Source organism: Quercus lobata, chromosome 7, assembly GCF_001633185.2.
Source record: "Quercus lobata isolate SW786 chromosome 7, ValleyOak3.0 Primary Assembly, whole genome shotgun sequence".
NCBI lineage: Eukaryota > Viridiplantae > Streptophyta > Magnoliopsida > Fagales > Fagaceae > Quercus > Quercus lobata.
The window spans coordinates 48,012,074-48,031,589 of record NC_044910.1 but is presented as its reverse complement, the minus strand read 5'-3'; the positions used below and the strand labels follow the sequence as shown (position 1 = coordinate 48,031,589).

At 34.0% G+C, this 19,516-nt stretch overlaps 2 protein-coding genes across 2 annotated transcripts; both read right to left on the bottom strand.

Moving 5' to 3' along the window:
• Positions 1–7,096: 7,096 nt before the first annotated feature.
• On the bottom strand, positions 7,097–8,846 carry LOC115953502 (dof zinc finger protein DOF2.4-like). The gene is made up of 2 exons (XM_031071188.1): positions 8,658–8,846; positions 7,097–8,484 (listed from the first exon to the last, which is right to left on the bottom strand). Exons 1-2 carry the CDS (start codon positions 8,706–8,708, stop codon positions 7,489–7,491), a joined length of 1,047 nt encoding a protein of 348 aa, XP_030927048.1. The 5' UTR covers positions 8,709–8,846; the 3' UTR covers positions 7,097–7,488.
• Positions 8,847–12,248: 3,402 nt separating this feature from the next.
• Positions 12,249–16,789, bottom strand: LOC115953572 (transcription factor-like protein DPA). Its single transcript, XM_031071302.1, has 9 exons — positions 16,530–16,789; positions 16,246–16,310; positions 16,002–16,045; positions 15,108–15,170; positions 14,883–15,023; positions 14,626–14,694; positions 13,316–13,417; positions 12,717–12,787; positions 12,249–12,633 (listed from the first exon to the last, which is right to left on the bottom strand). Exons 1-9 carry the CDS (start codon positions 16,706–16,708, stop codon positions 12,459–12,461), a joined length of 909 nt encoding a protein of 302 aa, XP_030927162.1. The 5' UTR covers positions 16,709–16,789; the 3' UTR covers positions 12,249–12,458.
• Positions 16,790–19,516: the final 2,727 nt, after the last annotated feature.

The following is a 19,516-nucleotide window of genomic DNA, read 5'->3' as shown; positions in this document are numbered from 1 at the left end:
AAAAATTACATTGATGTCATGCATTGTGTCATAATCACAAGCTAAAAGGTAAAATTTTCAAAACAACCCCTACAAGCTGGCCAAGGCTACTTCTCATACTATTTTGTGGGTACAACAACGAAATGCTCGAATGCTCAGCACAAAAGTTATGACAAAGGAAGGTGCTTTTCAATTATTTAGGGATAGTGTTAGACATAGAATGATTTTGTAAAAGTGTTAAAAACTTTAGGTAAAATTGAACATCAAATTGGTAAAGTCTTAACAAAACTTGTTTTAGCATTTTTGGGTTAGTTTCAAACTAAATTCTAGAATTATCCCGAAAAATTAGCCTGTATCAAGTTATATATCATTGAAAGGTTTTGTGTCTCTAGTTTCAACACATCAAACTGCGTTCAATTTTTTTTGGGTGGATGTTATGATCATTTTACTGCAGACTTTCTGAGTTGATAGAATGCACTCCAAAAATAGCAAGATTTGTATTCTTTTGCTTCTAGTTGTGTCTACTTGTTTTCTAAAATTTCCTTTTCAATTCCTAAGTCCTAACTCTTATTAACGGGTCTTGTTAATTAGTTGTATTTGTTATTCCAAGTTGATTCTATATATAAGGCCAATCTCATATATATAGATGGAAATCAGAGAATATTGAGTATTATTTTTGGCCTTTAGGTTTTAAGAAGATTTCTTCTCTTATTAAACTCTGATTCTTAGGTAGATTTCTTAAAGTGATAAGTGTTCTTATCTATTATTCTGTAACCATAGATTCCTTTAGGTGTGGTAAGCTTATTTATTCTTGTTAATATGTACTTTTATTCCCTCTTATTACTCACCAAAAAAATCCTTGGTTATTTTATAAAAGTGTTAAAAAATTATTGAGAATAAAGTTTTACATAGGAAATGGAGGATTTGGATGATAGTGTCTGTAGCTTGCATTTTCTTTTTCTTTTTTTGATACAGTAGCTTGCATTTTCTTATTGTAGATTTTTCTTTTCTTTTTCTTTTCCCTTCTTTGCCTAATTCCAAATTATTCTAATTGTACAACATGAATACATTTAAAATTCATACACGTGCATGTGAGAGTCATTAACTAATGGCAAAGCATCCATAATGTAATAATGCCTTAGCAGGACTTAATTAAAAATTAATCTTAAAATATAATGCATTCATATTCGTGCCAGAATATTGTTGAATGACCATATCTGATGCACAGAGTGCCACTTAGGATATGATCTGCATCAATTAAGGCTTTTAGTTAATTTATTAATCCCACTGCTAAAAATACAAATGCCATTAGATTAATCACATAAGATCCTGATGTAGAAATAGTACTCAATGACATAGATCTTTGGACATAGTTGGAAAAAAGTGAATTCATATTTCATAGGATGCTAAGCTCACCTAAAAAGCTGACAAATAATTGTTTGGTTCATCTAATATTGTAGGGCCAGCTAACCTAAGAGGGGCCCTCTGGATTATTTCTTATTCTTGATGACATTTTTAACAGGGTTAAGGAAAGTTTCGAAAGAAACGACATCGGATTGAAATTTGGCTCATATATATCAATGTGGGTCCAGTAGGGTCTTTGAAAAATTTCGTATAATGAAATGACTAGGGAATCTAAAATCTGGGACGTGTATGATTGAGTACATGTGGGAGAACGTGAGGTCTCAGAAGAGCTTGGAATCTCAGTCTCTCACTTTCTTTCACCCAACTGTTCATAGAGATCATGTAGAGAGAGAAAGAATGTGTTATAACAAGGACGTTACAAAAGTGAAAGCTGCTATATCAATATGTGTGTGTGTGTGAGAGAGAGAGAGAGAGAGAGTGAGGAATTAAGGACATCTCACACACACATATCCATGTGGGCATCAACATGGAAGTCATGTTGAACACAAATAGAGAGAAAGAGAGAGAATAGATTTGGCTTGGATTTCTGAGCCTCTAATTCCTTCTACTACTCTCTCTTCGTACGAGGCCTCTTTTACATGGTCTAGCTATTACTATGTCTTTGTATATATCTATATATATATATATATATATATACACACACACACAAATACCCGCATTTCAAAATCGATAATTTCGGGATCACACACTATATATAAGGTAACCCTTTGATTACTGAACAGCGAAGACGACCGATCACCGACCAACCAACCATGAAAATTGTTATCTTTGTAGCTGTTTGAGAGAGAGAGAGAGAGAGAGACTTTTTCATGAGGGTTTTGAAAGTGCTTTATTCGTTCTTGGTAAGCAGCCTTGGTTCTAGCAAAAGCTAATCTCCAAACAGATTCCTTTCTTTCAAGATGACCCGCCCCAGTTGGAATATATATATAATCCATTATTGTAATCGCATATTATTACGGCTAGATCAGGGAAGTTTCCTAAAGACTGAGATGGGATTTTCTTTTACCTTTATTATATCGTTTTGAGGATTGGTCCAACTATGTTTCCCATACCGCCAAAGAAATTTTTTTTTTTCTAAAACAACTTTTCATTTTTTTAAGACTTTTCGGCGGATATTTTGCAAAATTTTCCAGTGATTTGAACTATGAATCATTTAGAGGGAAAGCCAAACTAAAAAAACTTCTTAGTACTTCAAAAAATTTAACAAACTAATCACATCTTGTGTTGCTGCACCCATTGATCCCTGATTCAGAATTTATATTATGTGCTAAAAATATTGGTGTTAACTTTGGCTGGAGTTGTTAGAAATCTTGTATTTCAAGATGCCTAAACTAATTAGTGTAAGCCTATATATTGTAAAGCAAGTAAGCTTGATTCTATTTATAGTGCAAGTATTACAACCCTAGAATTAACCTAAGGTTATCTACTATAATGTAATTTACATTGTGTTCATTATATCACATGATTCATATAGTAATTAAAGATATATATATACACACACTAATCATGAAGACTTACAACTCTTTCAAGAGTTGCCACATCAATAAGGCTGCCAACAAGCTACATTATATATGTTACTACCTTTCTTCGGACTAGTATTGATATTAAACTAAATAATGTGGTTATACGTTGAGAGTTTTGTAACTTAATTAGTACATCTTCATATTTTGAATTGAAACATTTAGAATTTAAATTCCCAAGACTAAGCACCACATGCATAAATGCACTTCTCAAACCATATGTCGAATAGCCATCAATAACGTTCTCCATAACTAATGCAGTCACTTCCTGTTATCAGTTTGTAGAAGCATTTATCGGTGGACAAATTGTCGGCAAACAATGTTAGCCATTGTAATTGACCATCACCAACCATGGTTATCATTTGTCACCAACATCTATCTCATGCGTTTCATTCCACATCAAGTACAATCTTTTACACATCCAGTTCAACCTAGTTTGGAATCCAAACTCAATGTATCATCAAACCTCCACATTAAATTTAAGGGATGTTAAAGATATTATGTTTCAAGAAATTTGAAAAACCAATGCACTTGTAGAACAAATAAAATAATCATAATCTTATTTATAGTACGTGTATTATTCCCTAGGACCAGTCTAAAGATTAATGTAGGCTTAACAACTATATATACAACTTTACATTGTGTTCATGATAAATTGATAACATAGAGGTGATATAATAAATATGTCACTCCAAAGAATTTTCTTTTTTATAATTAAACCATCATACCCATCACGTTAATTTTGAGTTCCATTTTCTCCCTTTTCTCTCTCCCTCTCTCTCTCTCTCTCTCTCACTATCATGTCTCAATCTATTGACAATTCACAAGATGGTTAACTCTGAAGCCTGAACTAAAAGGCCTATAGTCAGCTAAGACCATCATTTCCAAAGACTTTGGTCTTCTTTCTTAAAAAACTCAATGTGATACTATGCTCTATGCACACACAAAATTATTAATATTGTAGAGTAGAGTCGAGTACGTATTAGTCTGGCCCTACTGAACCGTAACCTTTGAACCGTACGTATGTGAGGTCCTTTCGGTTTGGACCACATTCACTTTTAGTGTCAGAAATACGAGCAAATGAATGCAAATTATATCCCAAAAAAAAATCTAGTACCACACAAAATTAGACATAACTTTTATCACAATTCTCTCTTGCATACTTAATTCTTGATAAGAAAAAGTAATAAGTTTAGGAAAAAGTGCCAAGTAACCAATCACAATTCAATAATACTACATAATAACGGAACAGTGAGGATCACCGCAAAAGATTTTCAAAGCTCCACCCTGCTGTGAAGCGCGTGAAGTGTGTGAACGAATCACTAGGAGGTAGCGCCAGTGTCAGGTTGCTTATACTGACAAAAAGTACATTGTCTTCTTGTGAGCCGTGACAGGAACACGCGCTCACGGGCGTGAAGATTGCGAAAGGGTCAGACATTCTTTCCAGAGTTGTAGCTAGAAATTTTTGACTCTGTTTTCTGTGGCAGTCAGTCTCCTCTTAACGTTATTCTTCAGCAACAGACTTCGAGAAATCTCTCCAAACAGTTTTCTAAGACCCAGGTAGCTAGAAGATTTTTTTTTTCCTTTATTTTATTTATTTAATGAATTATTTTTTGGTCATGGTATTGAGTGGCATTTTGGCGTCTTTTGAGACCCTTTGTCTTGCAATGGAAACCACGAAATTAACGCTTAGAGAGAGTGATGACAACACAGTCTCAGTCTTAGTCAGAGTCTCAGTCTCACCCAACAATAAGTACATTCCCATATTATTACAAAATCATTCCCCTTCACTCACTCTTACCTAACCAGTGAGTGGGATTTCATGATTACAATTACAATTATTATATTTTGAAATCTATTGTCTTAGAGAAAACAATAATAATGCTTTCTGTCATGCAAAATAATAATAATGATTTTATATAGACCATGCAAGACTTAAATAATTGATTGCTTGGAGATCAGTTGGAAGTCACTACTCTCGGTGGAAACCTGAGATTTTTTTTGAATCTGCTTTGGAATGACAGAGAACACAGAAAACGAAGGAAAAACTAAAAAAGCACTATGTCCAAAGGGCAATGTCTATTCCACAAACGTGTGATAGTAGGTATAATATGTCTGATTGGGTGTGTACAAGAGATATTTCCCATATTCAAATTTTATGAAGTGATTCGTTGTAGTTAGTGTCGCTTTACAAGATAAAAGAAAACCATCATTCTGACAAAGTTTGAGGTTCCTAAAATATTTAGTATCTAGCATTTTACACATACATATTGACGCATAACATTTCATCTAAACCGGTGTGTTACAATTAACTCAATTTATTAAGTATTTTGTCATAAAAAAATAAAATATTTGAGATTCAAATCTCACTTACATAAAAAAACCAATTGGTTTCTTAGTTTGATAATAAAAAAAAACAATTATCATGAAATCAACACCATATATTCAACATTCTCAAAAAAAGAAAAAAAAAACACCATATATTCAAATCATGTTATATATATCCAAAAAAAACTTTTATATATAATCCATTTTATAACATGAGAGGAAGCATTAACTCAATGTTAATTCACTGCATTTAAGATTAAAAGTTGATTTATTACTTACCCAACAAAAGAGATGAAAGCTGATTGATGTAGGAGGAATTACTAAGTAACTTTTTTCTAGTCTAAGTTTCTAGAACATCCTGATCAATTACCTCAGGTAAATTGATTGTTGAAGTAATCATCAAAATAAGCAACACCAAACTTCAAAACCGCCGTGTTGGTTGTTGAAACAGAAGCATAATTTTGACCAAATATTCACCCACATATAGGTAGGCATTAATTGCTAGCTAGTAGAAGTCCTACTTCATTTAAATTGTTTTGATACTTCTATCCATTTTTATCAGTTAAAAATGAATTTTTTTTTTTCAAAAAGCCTCAGTGTAATGAAACACAATTTCTTTACCCCCAAAGGATGAAGCAACTTCAAAAGGAATGGAACATTTATGGAGCATTTACTATTAAGCGCAAAGCGTAGGTATGGTTACTTCAAATGCTGAACCTTAGATTCCCAATCTAAATTCAACATAGTTATATTGACCAATGCAACAAAGAACCATAGTTGTATTAACCAATCCATTGAAGAACCATGAGCTTACATTATATAATGACCTAAGGAAAAGGGTTAGCCACATTTGCACTAAACAACAAAATGACTAATCTAATCACAATTAAGTATCTTTTTAGTTATTAATAAAGCCTAGATTAACCAATATATGCTCAATAACCAATCAATTTTGGGACATCACACATCTATGATACCTTGTAAGATTCTAAGGAAATCTATGGTTGCACCTCAAAAAGTCCAGTCAAGTTATAGTTGAATCTTCTCATAATCACTTATAAACCCAAAATCTACCTAATAAACATTTAATGTGGAATTCAACACATGCTCAAACAATCCAATTCCACTGAATCCACATAATTTAGGATATCACATGTTGGTCAATACATCCAAGACATTAAATTTAAGGATTTAATTAGGTACAGTGGCTAAGGACTGCCAAAGTCTTACCTTTAACCATTTTGTTGTAAGTTAATTATTCCTCTGAGGACTAACTTTTGAACTTTAAAATGGAATCAAAATCAACAAAAGGACTTATACCAAATTCTGCCGCTGACTCTTGCCTTAACTTCCAAAATTTTTCACTGCAACACTCAACGTGAAGAGAACAAAATGACACTTTTGTGCTGGCAGTGACTGAAATTATTATTATTAATACTCCTATCTTTTTTGGATGAATAACAGAAGTTAATTGGCCTTTTTCATTTTGCTAGAACCCTCAATTATATTCTAAGAACAACATTCTTTAAGTACCTTATAAGAACATGAAATTTTGAAGTGTGTTCGATAATGAAAAAAAGAAGATTCTAAAAACACAAAGCATTAACTATTTTCTACCAAATGGATCTTAGTTATGAATGACACCATCCATAAATTGATCAAGTTATAGGAGAAATTTACACTCATTAGCTGAAGTTTCTAGAAATACTGAATAGTTGAAGACCTGAAAATTTTGCTTCTGATATGCTATGTAATCAAATTGGAACATAATGCAACAATCAGTGCCACTAAAGGAAGATGTTGTTTGCGTCAGCATAGAACTTCTGTCAAATAATATAGCACAATGCTTTTGATCGATCAATATGTCTGATTGGTTTAAAATCCATGAACTCATACACTCATATGGTAAACATGATCATACATGGCAACCTAAAGCTAAATAAGAAAGATAAAGAAAACGAAAAAAGAAAACCTAATTGGGAAGAACCCAAAAAAAAGAAAGAAAGAAAGAAAAAAAACTACCATTTCTAGGGTTTTCATTTGATCTTGAGACAATGTTCTTGGTTTATCCTCAAATTTCTAGAACTTGGACGAGGGGCTTAAAGTTTCATTCTATGGATAGATGGACAGAATTATGTCTATAAGGTTAACTTTTCTTTGATTGCAGTCACACTAACAAAAACACAATTTAAAGCTTCTTGGCGAGCTTCTTAAACCACAAGCAGGTAGCAAAATCCTATAGGGGATTGCTAGTAGCTGTGGAAGAAGAGCTAAAACCAGAAAGATCAGTCCATGCAGTAGTATTACCAGTCCAATACTGCTCATTCCCAGCTGGGATTCCCAAGAACTGCCTTGACAAATTCAGCTCCTGATTATCTTCCATTTTCACTGAAGCCATCTGAGCCGCCACTGAATTGGACTGCTTGGCCCGGCCTTGACTTGCTCCTACATAACCCGATGCAGCATCAACACCACTTTCGTAAAACCCCGGTGAAGGATCTAAGCCACCCAAGAAGGGGAATTGCTGGGTTTGCTGCAATCGCCACTGCTCTACTCCCCCAGCTGATAACAAAGACCCATGACTACTACCACCACCACCACCACTTCCTCCTAAAGCATTTCCTAAGTGAAAATTCAAGTCCCCAGCTAGTCCCATTGGTGTTGACATGGGATGACCATAATTCAAGCCATAGTTCAAGCCAATCTCACTCGAAGGAAAGTCAGAATATTGATGCAAAGGAGCCATGAACCTCAGCTGTGGGACTTGTGAGGACAAGCCCATCATATCTCCAGCTCCACTATGAGAAGGAATTGAGCTAGCTGAACCAGCACTAGCTGATTGGCGATCAGCACTGCTTGCTGGGGACTTTGAACTACTACTCCCTTTGCTTCTTTTATTCCTTCTGCAGCCTCCTCCTACTGGGACATTTCTGAGAGCACCCCCTCTTGTCCAATACCTTCTGCAAGTCTTGCAGAAGTGACGAGGCTGAGTGAGGCTGTAGTTGTTGAAATAGCAAAATTTAGTGTTTGAGGAGTCACATCTTGGGCATTTTAATGCAGTCTCTGGCATCGGTATGTTGGCCATCCGGGCTCGATCGGCCATGGATCCAGGCCTGATCGAGCCCGCGCCGCCTCCACCCATATGGGGTTGTGGGGGTGGCGGCGGTGGTGGTGGAGGTGGAAGAAGATGGGAACTTGCTGCGCTACTAGTCCCAGTTGGATGATTTTGTTGCTGTAAAACCAAAAAAAAAGAAAAAGAAAGTGAACAAAAAATAAACTTAATAAATAAATCTAATATCTGGTATATTCAAGAAGATATAAGAAAAGTAACAGGAATATTTGTCTTTTGAATTTTTGGCTTTTTTGGCAAAGAAACCATCGGAACAAATTGAAGAAAACCCTTACCTGTTGCCAGTTGGTTGGATCAAGATAAGCTGGGAGTGATGAAAAAACCATGGCTCTTGCTCTTTCTCTCTTTTGTAAAAGGTTGATAAGTTTTTGGAGATAATAGTGGAGAATCACATCAAAGAGAGAGAGAGAGAGAGAGAGAGAGAGAGAGAGAGATAAAAAGAAAGAGAAAGAGAAAGGAAGGGAAGGTGGGAATGAGGAGCAAAATAAAGGAGGGTCCTTTTGATATATTTATATATAATTTTAGTTCTTGTTTGTTCCTTCTCACTAAGTCTCTTTTTGTTTTATTGCTTTTTAGGGTTTAGAGAAGTTGATGTTTCTTAACTCATAAGCTTCTTGGCGATGCTCTGTTGGGTACATGGGTACTGTGCTTTGGAAAAAAAGAAAGAGAGAAAGAGATTATAGTAAGTGGTTTTCTCTCTTAGCATGAAGAAAAAGTTAAAATGTATGACTGTCTGTCTGTCTCATTGATAGAGAGAGAGAAATTAAAGTGCAGACCAGCCCTCTATATGTTTATTTAATGATATTACATAGGCAATACCAAGGTTTTAATAATGATTTTGTAGTACTTAAAGTAATGAATGAAAAATTGAGGTAAGGAATTTGTTTAATAATTAAGAAAAGTTAGTTCTTGGTGGCTTGGTGTGGTGTACTGTATATTTGTGAAAACAAAACAGTCGATGTGTCCCGACCGAGTAAGCCTTTTCCCCGGTCCTCTCTGTTCCCTCCCCCCACTCTTTTAGGTCTTTATTTTGCATGGCGAATTAATATGGATGTGTGCCACCTCACGCTCCTTTCAAGTGCGTCCTAACACTCTCCCCTTACAATTCTCTTTCGGTATTTCCTTTTCTCCCACTTTTTTTTTTTAATCTGATAAAGGTTGGTGTCTATTACACACACTCTAGTGTACACTGAGCATGGTCATGCTACAGTTTATAAGAGAACTAGTTACTTTATGTATTGAGTTCCTTTGTAAAATGCAGTTGTATGTACTATGCGTACACTTAACTGTGTGCATTAATCATTTCTCTTGGATATATTATATTACAAAAGAGTAGTGAGTGTTGCACATAGTGTGTGTGCGTACTTTAAGTCATGATTTCGAACTTTGAAATCATGACTTAAAGTCACGAGTTCTCTTATAAAATGCATGTACTATGTATGTGCGCACTTAATTAGATATGCGCACTAGTTACTTCTCTTAAATAAATTACAAAAGAGTAGTGATTGTTGCACATTGTGTGTACATACACACACTACATGAAACAACTAAAATGATATCAAGTTTGAAATTATGACTTGAAGTCACAATTTCAATTGTTTCATACACTATGTACAACAAGAATTACCCATTACAAAAACTATCTTGAACTAATAACATGTATGCTGCCTTCCAACAACTTGTCAAAAACTATCTTGACAAAACAATAAATGTTGTTGATAGTTCTTTTATATTTCTTATAAAAGCGGTGTCAAAACTTTTTTATTATGGTTTATTAATAATTACCCTACAAACATTTGTTAACATATTCCTATATATTATAATAATTATATGTATAATGGAGTGTTTAAGTACAATAATACTATGAACACAACTATTCTCACATCCAATTTCGTTGATTCGTGCAATTATGAGTAGTCAATAAAAAATGTGGGATAACACAAGTTAGTGGTGAGTAAAAACTGTCGACCACCCACAGTCGCACAAGTCAATAAATTATGAAATTGATTATGCAATTAGTTGTATCTAGATTTATTCTTTTAGGTTGCCAATGATATAAATAGCAATCAAAGATGGAAAATGATATTTGTGTTTAGGAATAAAATTGAATAAAAAAAAATTCTAATAGTATCTGGTATTAGCTCAATCCTTAGATATATATAGTTTTGTATTTGACCATATTTTGTTTTGTTTTTGAATATTTATTTTATTATTTAACAGTATTACTTTCTCTTCTCATTCAAAGTTAAAATTTAGACTTTTTTTGGGGGGGGAACAAAACAAAAAAAAAAAAAAGTAGAGAACTCAAAATAAATAACGAGGGGCAGAAATTTAGGACATGAGAGTAGTAGACTGCTCTTTGACGAAGACAAAAGAACTTAAGTTCGTTAATATTCCGTACGTCTTCCATCCAGGAGCCATCTTATCGAAGTACCAAATTCCGCTCCAACAAACACTGACAATCATGACAAAAATATATATTAATATTATTTATATATATACACTCTGACATTTAGATTTTCGCAAACACTCTGTTCACCATGTCAAAGTTTCCTCCATTCTACTCTACTACCAATTTTCTCCCCCCAACAAATTTTGGGAAAAGCAAAAAGAAAAAGAGCAAATTGTTCAAATCAGTTCCTTGTTTCTTTTGATACCATTTTTACATATATTCAATGATCGAGGAACAACCTAAGCAATCAGTAGGCACTCAAACAATGCTGCACATGAGTTATCCTTAAAGTGAGGCAGGGATGATTAACTTATTTCAGGTTCCTCTAACCTTTGACAATACTCTTACTCTGTTAGTTTGGGAAGTAATTATAAGATGACTTTTTACTTATTTCATGTACTGATTGTAAGTTTTATATTACTTTTTGTCTTAGTTTTGTTTTAAATAATCTAACTTTTGATTTTTTGTCTCACATTACATAAATAAGTTACCGAAAATAAGAAATTCTTAAATAGACATATTCTTTTAATCTTTCTTTTTGGTGCTCGATAATGAATATCTTTTTCAACAATTAATCAACGGAGACAGCTACAAATGCCCATTCAGAGCAATACTTGTTAGAGCTTAGTCATGACAAAGCCCAAAGTTATAACATCACCATCCACAAGAAAACTCACTCATCATTGAGTTTGTAGTGCATATAATCTGGTCCACGATCTATATAAGCTATACCTTCATATAATCCTCTCAAACCCTAAGGTAAGCTGAACACCTATTAACTATGATCACATCTAGAAGAAAGCTAATCAGGCGAGTGGTATCCTTCAAGTCATTTTTTTCTGCAACATATTTACCAATACAGAGCAATGCTAAGGACAACTATTTTCACAATAGATGAATGCTGAGTAAGGACACCCTTACCAATCAATAATCACCTACCATACCCACCACTACCACCACGGGCAGTGGTTCAGTGGTCACCAGGTTCACTCCAAAGAGTTTAACAGGCACTAGGTCCTGGGTTTTACTCTTGCAATGGGAATCACCTATGGATTATTTGTAAAACCCTAGCTTAGTGCCATTGGTGTCCTAGTGAGGCCAAGTTAGCTATGGCTCAACACTCAGTAGGTAGGATGTGATTATGACAACCTTCAAAAACCTACCTTTTTTTTTATTCATTTAAAAAAATCACCTCCCACGTCCCACCCCTAATTTCAGAAAACCATAATAATAAATAAATAAAGAGATATAGTTGATCATATGATACTGTGCGTGTTCAAATCCCATGCATAACACAATAAACAGTTTGACGGTCATCTTTTGCGATACAGCATTAGAAGCTAATGATGCGATAAACTCCAATTGTATTGCCCAAAAACATGTTACATGTTAACACATTGCCATTTACAAGGCTCTCTTCAGCCTAAAAATCAAAAGCAAAGGCTCTCTTCAGCCTAAAAATCAAAAGCAAACATGCAACTGCTGCTGATATCCAAAAACAATTTTAAACAACAAAATATATTGACGTATAAACATCAGCTGAGATGCATTTAAACGTGTGCTTTTCCTATTTCTTTTCCCTTCTTACATTACAACAAACCTACTTATGCTTTCCAATATATGTTCATCTCAGAGAGTGTGTTTCAGAGTTCCAATGAAAGGGTTTGGGCCCTTGAGAAGTGCCTGAGCTTGAAGAAGACTGCATAAAAGAACTTGGAGAAACATCTCTACATTCTGGCTGTTGGTTGTACCGCATCATCTTCAGAACGGAAGCATCATCATGCAAGGAGAAGGGTGAACTGTCAAATGAAACAGAGTGGTATGAGATTCATTACCAAGAACAACATTAAATTCTCCTCATAATGAGGCAAATTACTTGTACCTATTAAAGTCAAAGTGCACCAATTGCATGTCTTCAGAAATCTCTATCTCAACCGTAGCATGAGGGGTTGTCTAGAGAGAGAAAGAGAGGTTACAATTAGGTAATGCACTACCCACATAAACAGAAACTGACAACTAGAATGTATTTCATAATTCCAAACCACTAACGTAACTTTTCCTACTTGCATTTTAACAAGATAAAAGGTTTTCAGAAAATTTTGATTTTTTTTTTTTCAAGTAGAATAAAACTTTCAGTTATCTTCAGTAGTTATTGAAGGGGCTACTTAGCAAAAGAAATTATTAAAGGGGCAGAGAATAGGGGCTTATATTTAAACTTTTTCATTACAATATAAAAAAAAGCTTGTATGTTTTTAGCAGAAAACATTAGGGATTTCTAAGCTCTAAAGAAGATTGCATTAACAATGTAAGCATAAGTTTCCAGTTCATCCTAATCATAAACAAGATAAATAGTTTCAGAAATAGAATAAGGTGGAAATGCAGAACAGAACAGCAATAATGTTTCAAATTTCAACTAATGCAAAACAAACAAACTTATTTATTAAAACAAAACAAACATATAGATTGAACGAAAATATATACTTGAACCAGTAGAAAAGGCAAAGAAAATCTTCCTTCTGGAGAGGCACTTCCACACTCAAGTAACTGACGATTGCGTGCCATCAAATTCTGGAGACCTACAATCTTTTTTTTTCCCACAAAACGGTTGAGAACACACACACACAAAAAAGGTATAATAATTTCACTAACAAGAATTTAAAAATAAAAATCATTTCATTAAAAGAATTGAGAACATGGAAAGCAGAGTAATAAATAAGTATAAACTGTCCTCATTCTAACTTTTCTTTGTTTGTATATGCAGTAAGTATTAAACCCTTGAGCCTACCAGTCTCATCCAAATGCCATGAATATATCCTGTTGATTCAAAAATATTGGTGTATATAATCCTAACTAATTGAAATTTCTGAAATATGGAAAATAGGTCGTATAACATGACATGAATGTAGGAATAGTTTATGAATCATGTGGAGTATACTATTGTCAAGTTTCAACTTCATTATATCTTTTATGTAAAGTAAAAGGAGTATCTATTTGCTAAAAACTGAAGCCCTATTTACATGCCATCATTCCACATAATACTTAGCTTGTGGAATTTAATAATTATTTCTATACATTTTTTCATTGGTAAGTTACAAATGCAGTAATAGGTCTAGAACCATTGACCTCACCCCCCCCCCCCCAATAACTTATAAGCGGAGGAAATTCTAAAAGGTTACTCCAATGACGGATTTTCTTATAATGTTTGTATAAGATTAAAATGCACAAGAAACAAACTACGGACATCAATTAAATGCTCCCAGTTTGACACATAGACCTACTTACCCATTTACCTTTTGGAGAAAGAAATATCAACACCCAAAATGATCTTTGCCAATATCATGTACATGATTAGCATAAAAATGAGGATCTTATACCATGGTTTTAAAAACTTCAAATACAAAGAATAAGCTGTAACTTTGAGAGCTACAATATTTCTACTTATTTAGCATTAATTAGACACACTGTTGACAGCATTAAGCATATTAATGATCTGGTATTATCACAAATACTCAATAAATTAATCAGAGATGATGACAAAAATCACATGATAGATTTAAGCTACATGGGAAGACAAAGAGGACTGTTAAAACTATTAACTGATATGTAGAATTGAGAATGTTCAATACAGATACCAATCTCACTTAAAAGAATACATAAAACACTGGTGTGGAGTTGCAGACTGCACCTAGGTAACAGTAAAATGATTATTCTTCAAATAATTTTTTTTAGTTTTAAAAATCTAACATAATCATCAAATGGCAAATTTATAAAGCATCATCACATAACATTACCTGTTCTTCTATATCTTTCATGTAGGCTACTTTTTTTCCAATCCTATTCATCATCTCAGCATGCAATGCCTGCATAGAAACAGCAACAAAATTAACAGAGTCAGATTATTTAAATATTCTGGGATTCATTAGTGTGTTCATGTGCATGTGTGTGTGTGTGTGTGTGTATGAGAGAGAGAGAGAGAGAGAGAGAGAGAGAGGTCCCATGAATTTTGTAGTGTAATTTAAGTAAATAAAAAATGAGGTTGCTTACCAACCTTAAGCTCTTCCAAATCCTTCATATTTGTTTCTGGGAGTCCCTTCCACCAGATTTCCTTTTTGTCTCTGGCAATGATATCCATCGCCATAAGAACATTTAGTGCATCATATACCCGTCGTCTTATATTCTTCTCATCAGACTGATTAACCAAAATGTCATTTCACAACATAATAAAGTAGCTTGAAGCAAAAAGAAAATGTTTAATTATTGAGTTGAACTGAACCTCCAAAGGCACTACTGTATCACTATGTGTTCCAGCAAAATCTGCAATTATTTCATCTGCAACCTGGACCTCATCAACCAATCCACCAAATTTAAAAATTAAAAGTACACAAGGTAATCAATCAGAAAAGGCAAAGACTCTTCTACGAGTCCCAGTGAAAATATATGAACAACCATTGTTGGACTCATATTGGGGGGGGTGCTTATTTAGTGAAGTGGAAGATATCGTTCCCCATAAGTACATTTTCTTTTTTCTTTTTGCTTGGACCCTATAAGGCCAATTGCATGATCTATAGATAAACCTGAAATTAAGCCCTGTGTACTTAAGAAATAAAGTGACAGATTATTTTCCATGATGCATTACCCAACGATTTTAAGAAAAACAACATAGCATGTTCCACAATCGTAGACCACCAAAAGGAATGACTTATGCTATGATATTACTTAAGATTCTAGTCAAATAGAAAAATCTAGCTTTCGACCTGAAATTTCACTTTATTTGCATAATATTTTTTATTGGTAAGTTATTCATGCGCTCAATGGGTCTAGAACCCATGACTTACCCTCCATCCCATTCTTATGGAAGGAGGAAATGCCATTTCAGATAAATTTATTGGCTTCGAAATTGCACAATATACAACATTAAACTATGGCTTCTCAAATCTCAATAGATTGCTCAAGTTGAGTAAGCATGATTTTTATTTGGAAGGTCAAAGTGAAATCCCAAAATCACCATTGAAGTAAATGTAAAATATTCGTGATCAGAAAAAATGCCAAAAAAACTTATTTAATTTGATCAAGGAGACAATTAGCACAGAGGGAGCTCTTGATTCTCTTCCAAAAAGCTTCTTCACTAAAACAATCTTCACATTTTCAATCAAAACATAAAATATACCTGATTATATGTAGTCCTAACCTTGCTCTGCAACTTCTGACAAACTGAGAAAAAGAACAAAAACAAATTGTTTAAATGGCAAAGAATTACCAGTCGTACTATTGACAATCATTAAACCATGAACAAACCATTCAGGCTTCAACATCCCTACGGTTGGTAGATTTCATGATTGAACTGAGAAAATATGCTAAAGCACAAATTTAAGAAAGACAGGTTGCAGTAAATCAATTTAGGTTGTACACACCTATAACACTGAACTGGCGCAGTCCTCCACCAATAATTCTTGATTCCCTTTTCTTCTTTGCTGCTCTATTTATTTATATATTTTTTTTTTTTGGTAAAAAGAAAGAACACAATCAAAATTGAGAAGCCTAAAGAACCAGCTCTCTATAGTCTAAAAGTGCCAATTATTGCTTCCCATAAAAATTCTTATATAAAAATACTGTAACACAGTAACTTCTGTTCAGCTGCTAACATATTGGTACTAAGAAAAATGAAAAGCATGACACATAAGAAACTTTTAATCACCTTTCAACAACTGCATTGCAGGCATTCTCCTGATGGGAAGCCGTATGGTTCATTCCATGGTTACTTTGGCAAGAAGCTCCAACATTAATAATCTTTGTTGGAGCCCCACCTGGAACCCCTCCACTAGACATTTTCTGATTCGAACCACCAAAAATATATGTCAAGTACCTGTAGTCCATCAAATCTAGAAGATAATTCCCTCACATAATATTCTTAATTTCCTAGGAAGTATGCTGTAAGCTAAAAAAAACTATAAAACTAAAAAAACTAAAAGCTGACAAAGATTATACGAAATTCAAAAATTAAAAAAAAAATATATTAATTAGTAAAGAATTTATAATTATATCCTAAAGCAAAAACAGATTATAGGAATGAAAATCATCTATACTATCCTTCTACAGCTTTTTGTTTGGTTTTCACAAAGGTAAGTTAATATTACTCAGAATAGGCCAATATTACTTTCACTGGCAGATGCCATGTCTTTTATTCCTGGTGCATCTCATAACAAGTCTCAAAACTTAAACTGTCAAAAAACAAAACTTCTAGTTAAAAATTTAAGCCTCAGAGCTTCTTTGATATGTTAACATCCCATAAAGGAAAAGGTCACTTAGAAATATGCAAAATCACAATTTTCAAATGATCCACATTGAATTCAATTCATTTCAAAAAATCTATTTGCCACCAAACCTTCCAAAAACAATCCGAAAGTCAATATAGACTATAGAGCAAATAATGCTACAATTTAAACCTCCAAAGTTGTCTCTAGCCTTACATAGAGGAAAGACCACTCGTCTCTACTTAAGTTTAGGGCCTACATTTAGATGTATAGGAAACAACAAACTTCTGCACATTAAAGTGAGCAGGAAAAATGTGACTTCTTTGGATTTTCTCTTCAAAACTAAAAGAGTTTATGTAAGGCCTTGTTAAACCAATGTACCCAATGTGACATTTACATTGGGACCAAATTTGCCCAATGAATTAGTCTTTCCCTTCCCTTCACCATGCTATTATTCTACTCAAATTTTCCACTATGGGCAAAACTTACATACAGTTCCTTAGGTGTTGCATCTTCGGCACGCCAATTAAATTCAATCATTTGGTTGTATGGACCACGTAGAGTGAAAAAAGTCACATTGGGGACATCGGTTTACATTTACAGAGGCCCTAAACAAACTCTTTTTGGTTTAGAAGAGAAATTCCAAACAAGCCACATTTTCAACACCCTCTTTCTTTAACGTGCAAACAGCACAAGTCCTACAGTAATGGCTGATCTTCATTTGTAAACATCAAGAAACCATTGCCAAACTCTAAACTTAAAAAAATAATAAATAAATAAAAATGAAAATTTAAAATGAACCCCATTTGTCCACCACGCTAATATCTCCTCAGCCTCAGACATTTCCAGACCCAAAACCATGAAAAGCAAAAAAAGATCAAATTTTTTTCACTACCCTATTGGCAAGTTTTCGAACCAAAACAAATGCCCAAATATCGAACAGAGACAAAAACAGAGCAGAGACAACTCTGTACTAGGAAATTCCGAAATTTGAGGAATTAAAACCTTCGAAAGGGACAACCTAACATAAGACAAACATCCATGAATATAATGCTTTATAATAATAATAATAATAATAATAAAAAAGGAACATAGAGAAAAAGAGTGAGGTACCTGAAGTGAAGATCGACTTGTTTGTTATCAAGAAAGAGAAAGAACCCTAGAAGTAGAAACGTTACAGAGAGAACTATTCTCAAAGTTCAATGATCCGCCAGAAGTGTTTCGATTCAAATAACCTTGTGCCTTAAGTACATGACCAAATCACCACCCTTGGGTCTCTAAAGCTTTCATACACGTGCTGAGTTTTAATTGGGGGGAAAGTTAAATTTCATTATAAACTTCTTCTTTTTTCTTTTTTCTTTTTTTTAAGAAACAACTCAAACAAGTTCATTGTAAAAATTGAATTCGAAAAGGTGTGGTTAGAAGGATAATTTAATTTATCTAAAATTCAAATTATTAAATTTGAAGAAATTCAAAATTATTTTTATCTTATTAAGACATGTTACAAATTTTATTATACAAAATTTAAAAAGTGGTATGGTGATAAATGTGATGTGTGGGCTTCAATCACCTAGTAAACAAATATTTGAAACATTTTTTTTTTTGGGTAAATTGTGATACATCAATTTTTTTTTACACCTCGTTTGTTTTGATGTAAAATATTTTTAAATGTAAAAAATTTTACTATGAAGACATTTTTAAGTGTTTGGAATGACAAAATATACGAATATGCAAACCACCACCAACCATCCCCAAATGAGCATAAACCACCACCAACCACCCCCAAAACTAGATATGGAAGAGAGAAAAAAGATAGCCATCACCTAAAAATCTAAGCATGCACGCCGGATCTTCCCCTCAAGATTTTAACTTCATTCTTGATAGGGTTAAAAATAAGTTAGCGGGGTGGAAAGCTAACTTGCTCTCTTTGGCTAGAAGGGCAGTCCTTATTCAAGCTTCTTCGGCGGCTATCCCTGCATATGTCATGCAGTGTACACACATTCCGAACAAAATCTTTGAGGGAGTTGATCGAGTGAATATAAATTTTCTTTGGGGGTCGTCGGAGTCGTCTAAGAAAATTCATTGGGTTGGGTGGCAAAAGGTTACGAAACCAAAGGAGAAGGGTGGTCTTGGTTTGCAAACTGCTAAGGGCAGAAACACTGCTTTGCTTCCCAAGCTTAACTGGAGGTTGTATGTTGAAAAAGAAGCATTATGGACCCAAGTTCTAAGGAAAAAGTACTGCAATCAGAGGAGGACCAGCTCTGCTAATGCAGATAGGCTGCCATGTTAGCAAATTTGGAAAGCTGTTAAGATAGGGAGGGGTACTTTCAATGAGGGTAGCATGTGGACGGTTGGAAGGGATAGTAATCTCAGTTTTTGGTGGGACAATTGGACGGGTAAGGGGTCTCTCCGCTGTATGATACAAGGTCCT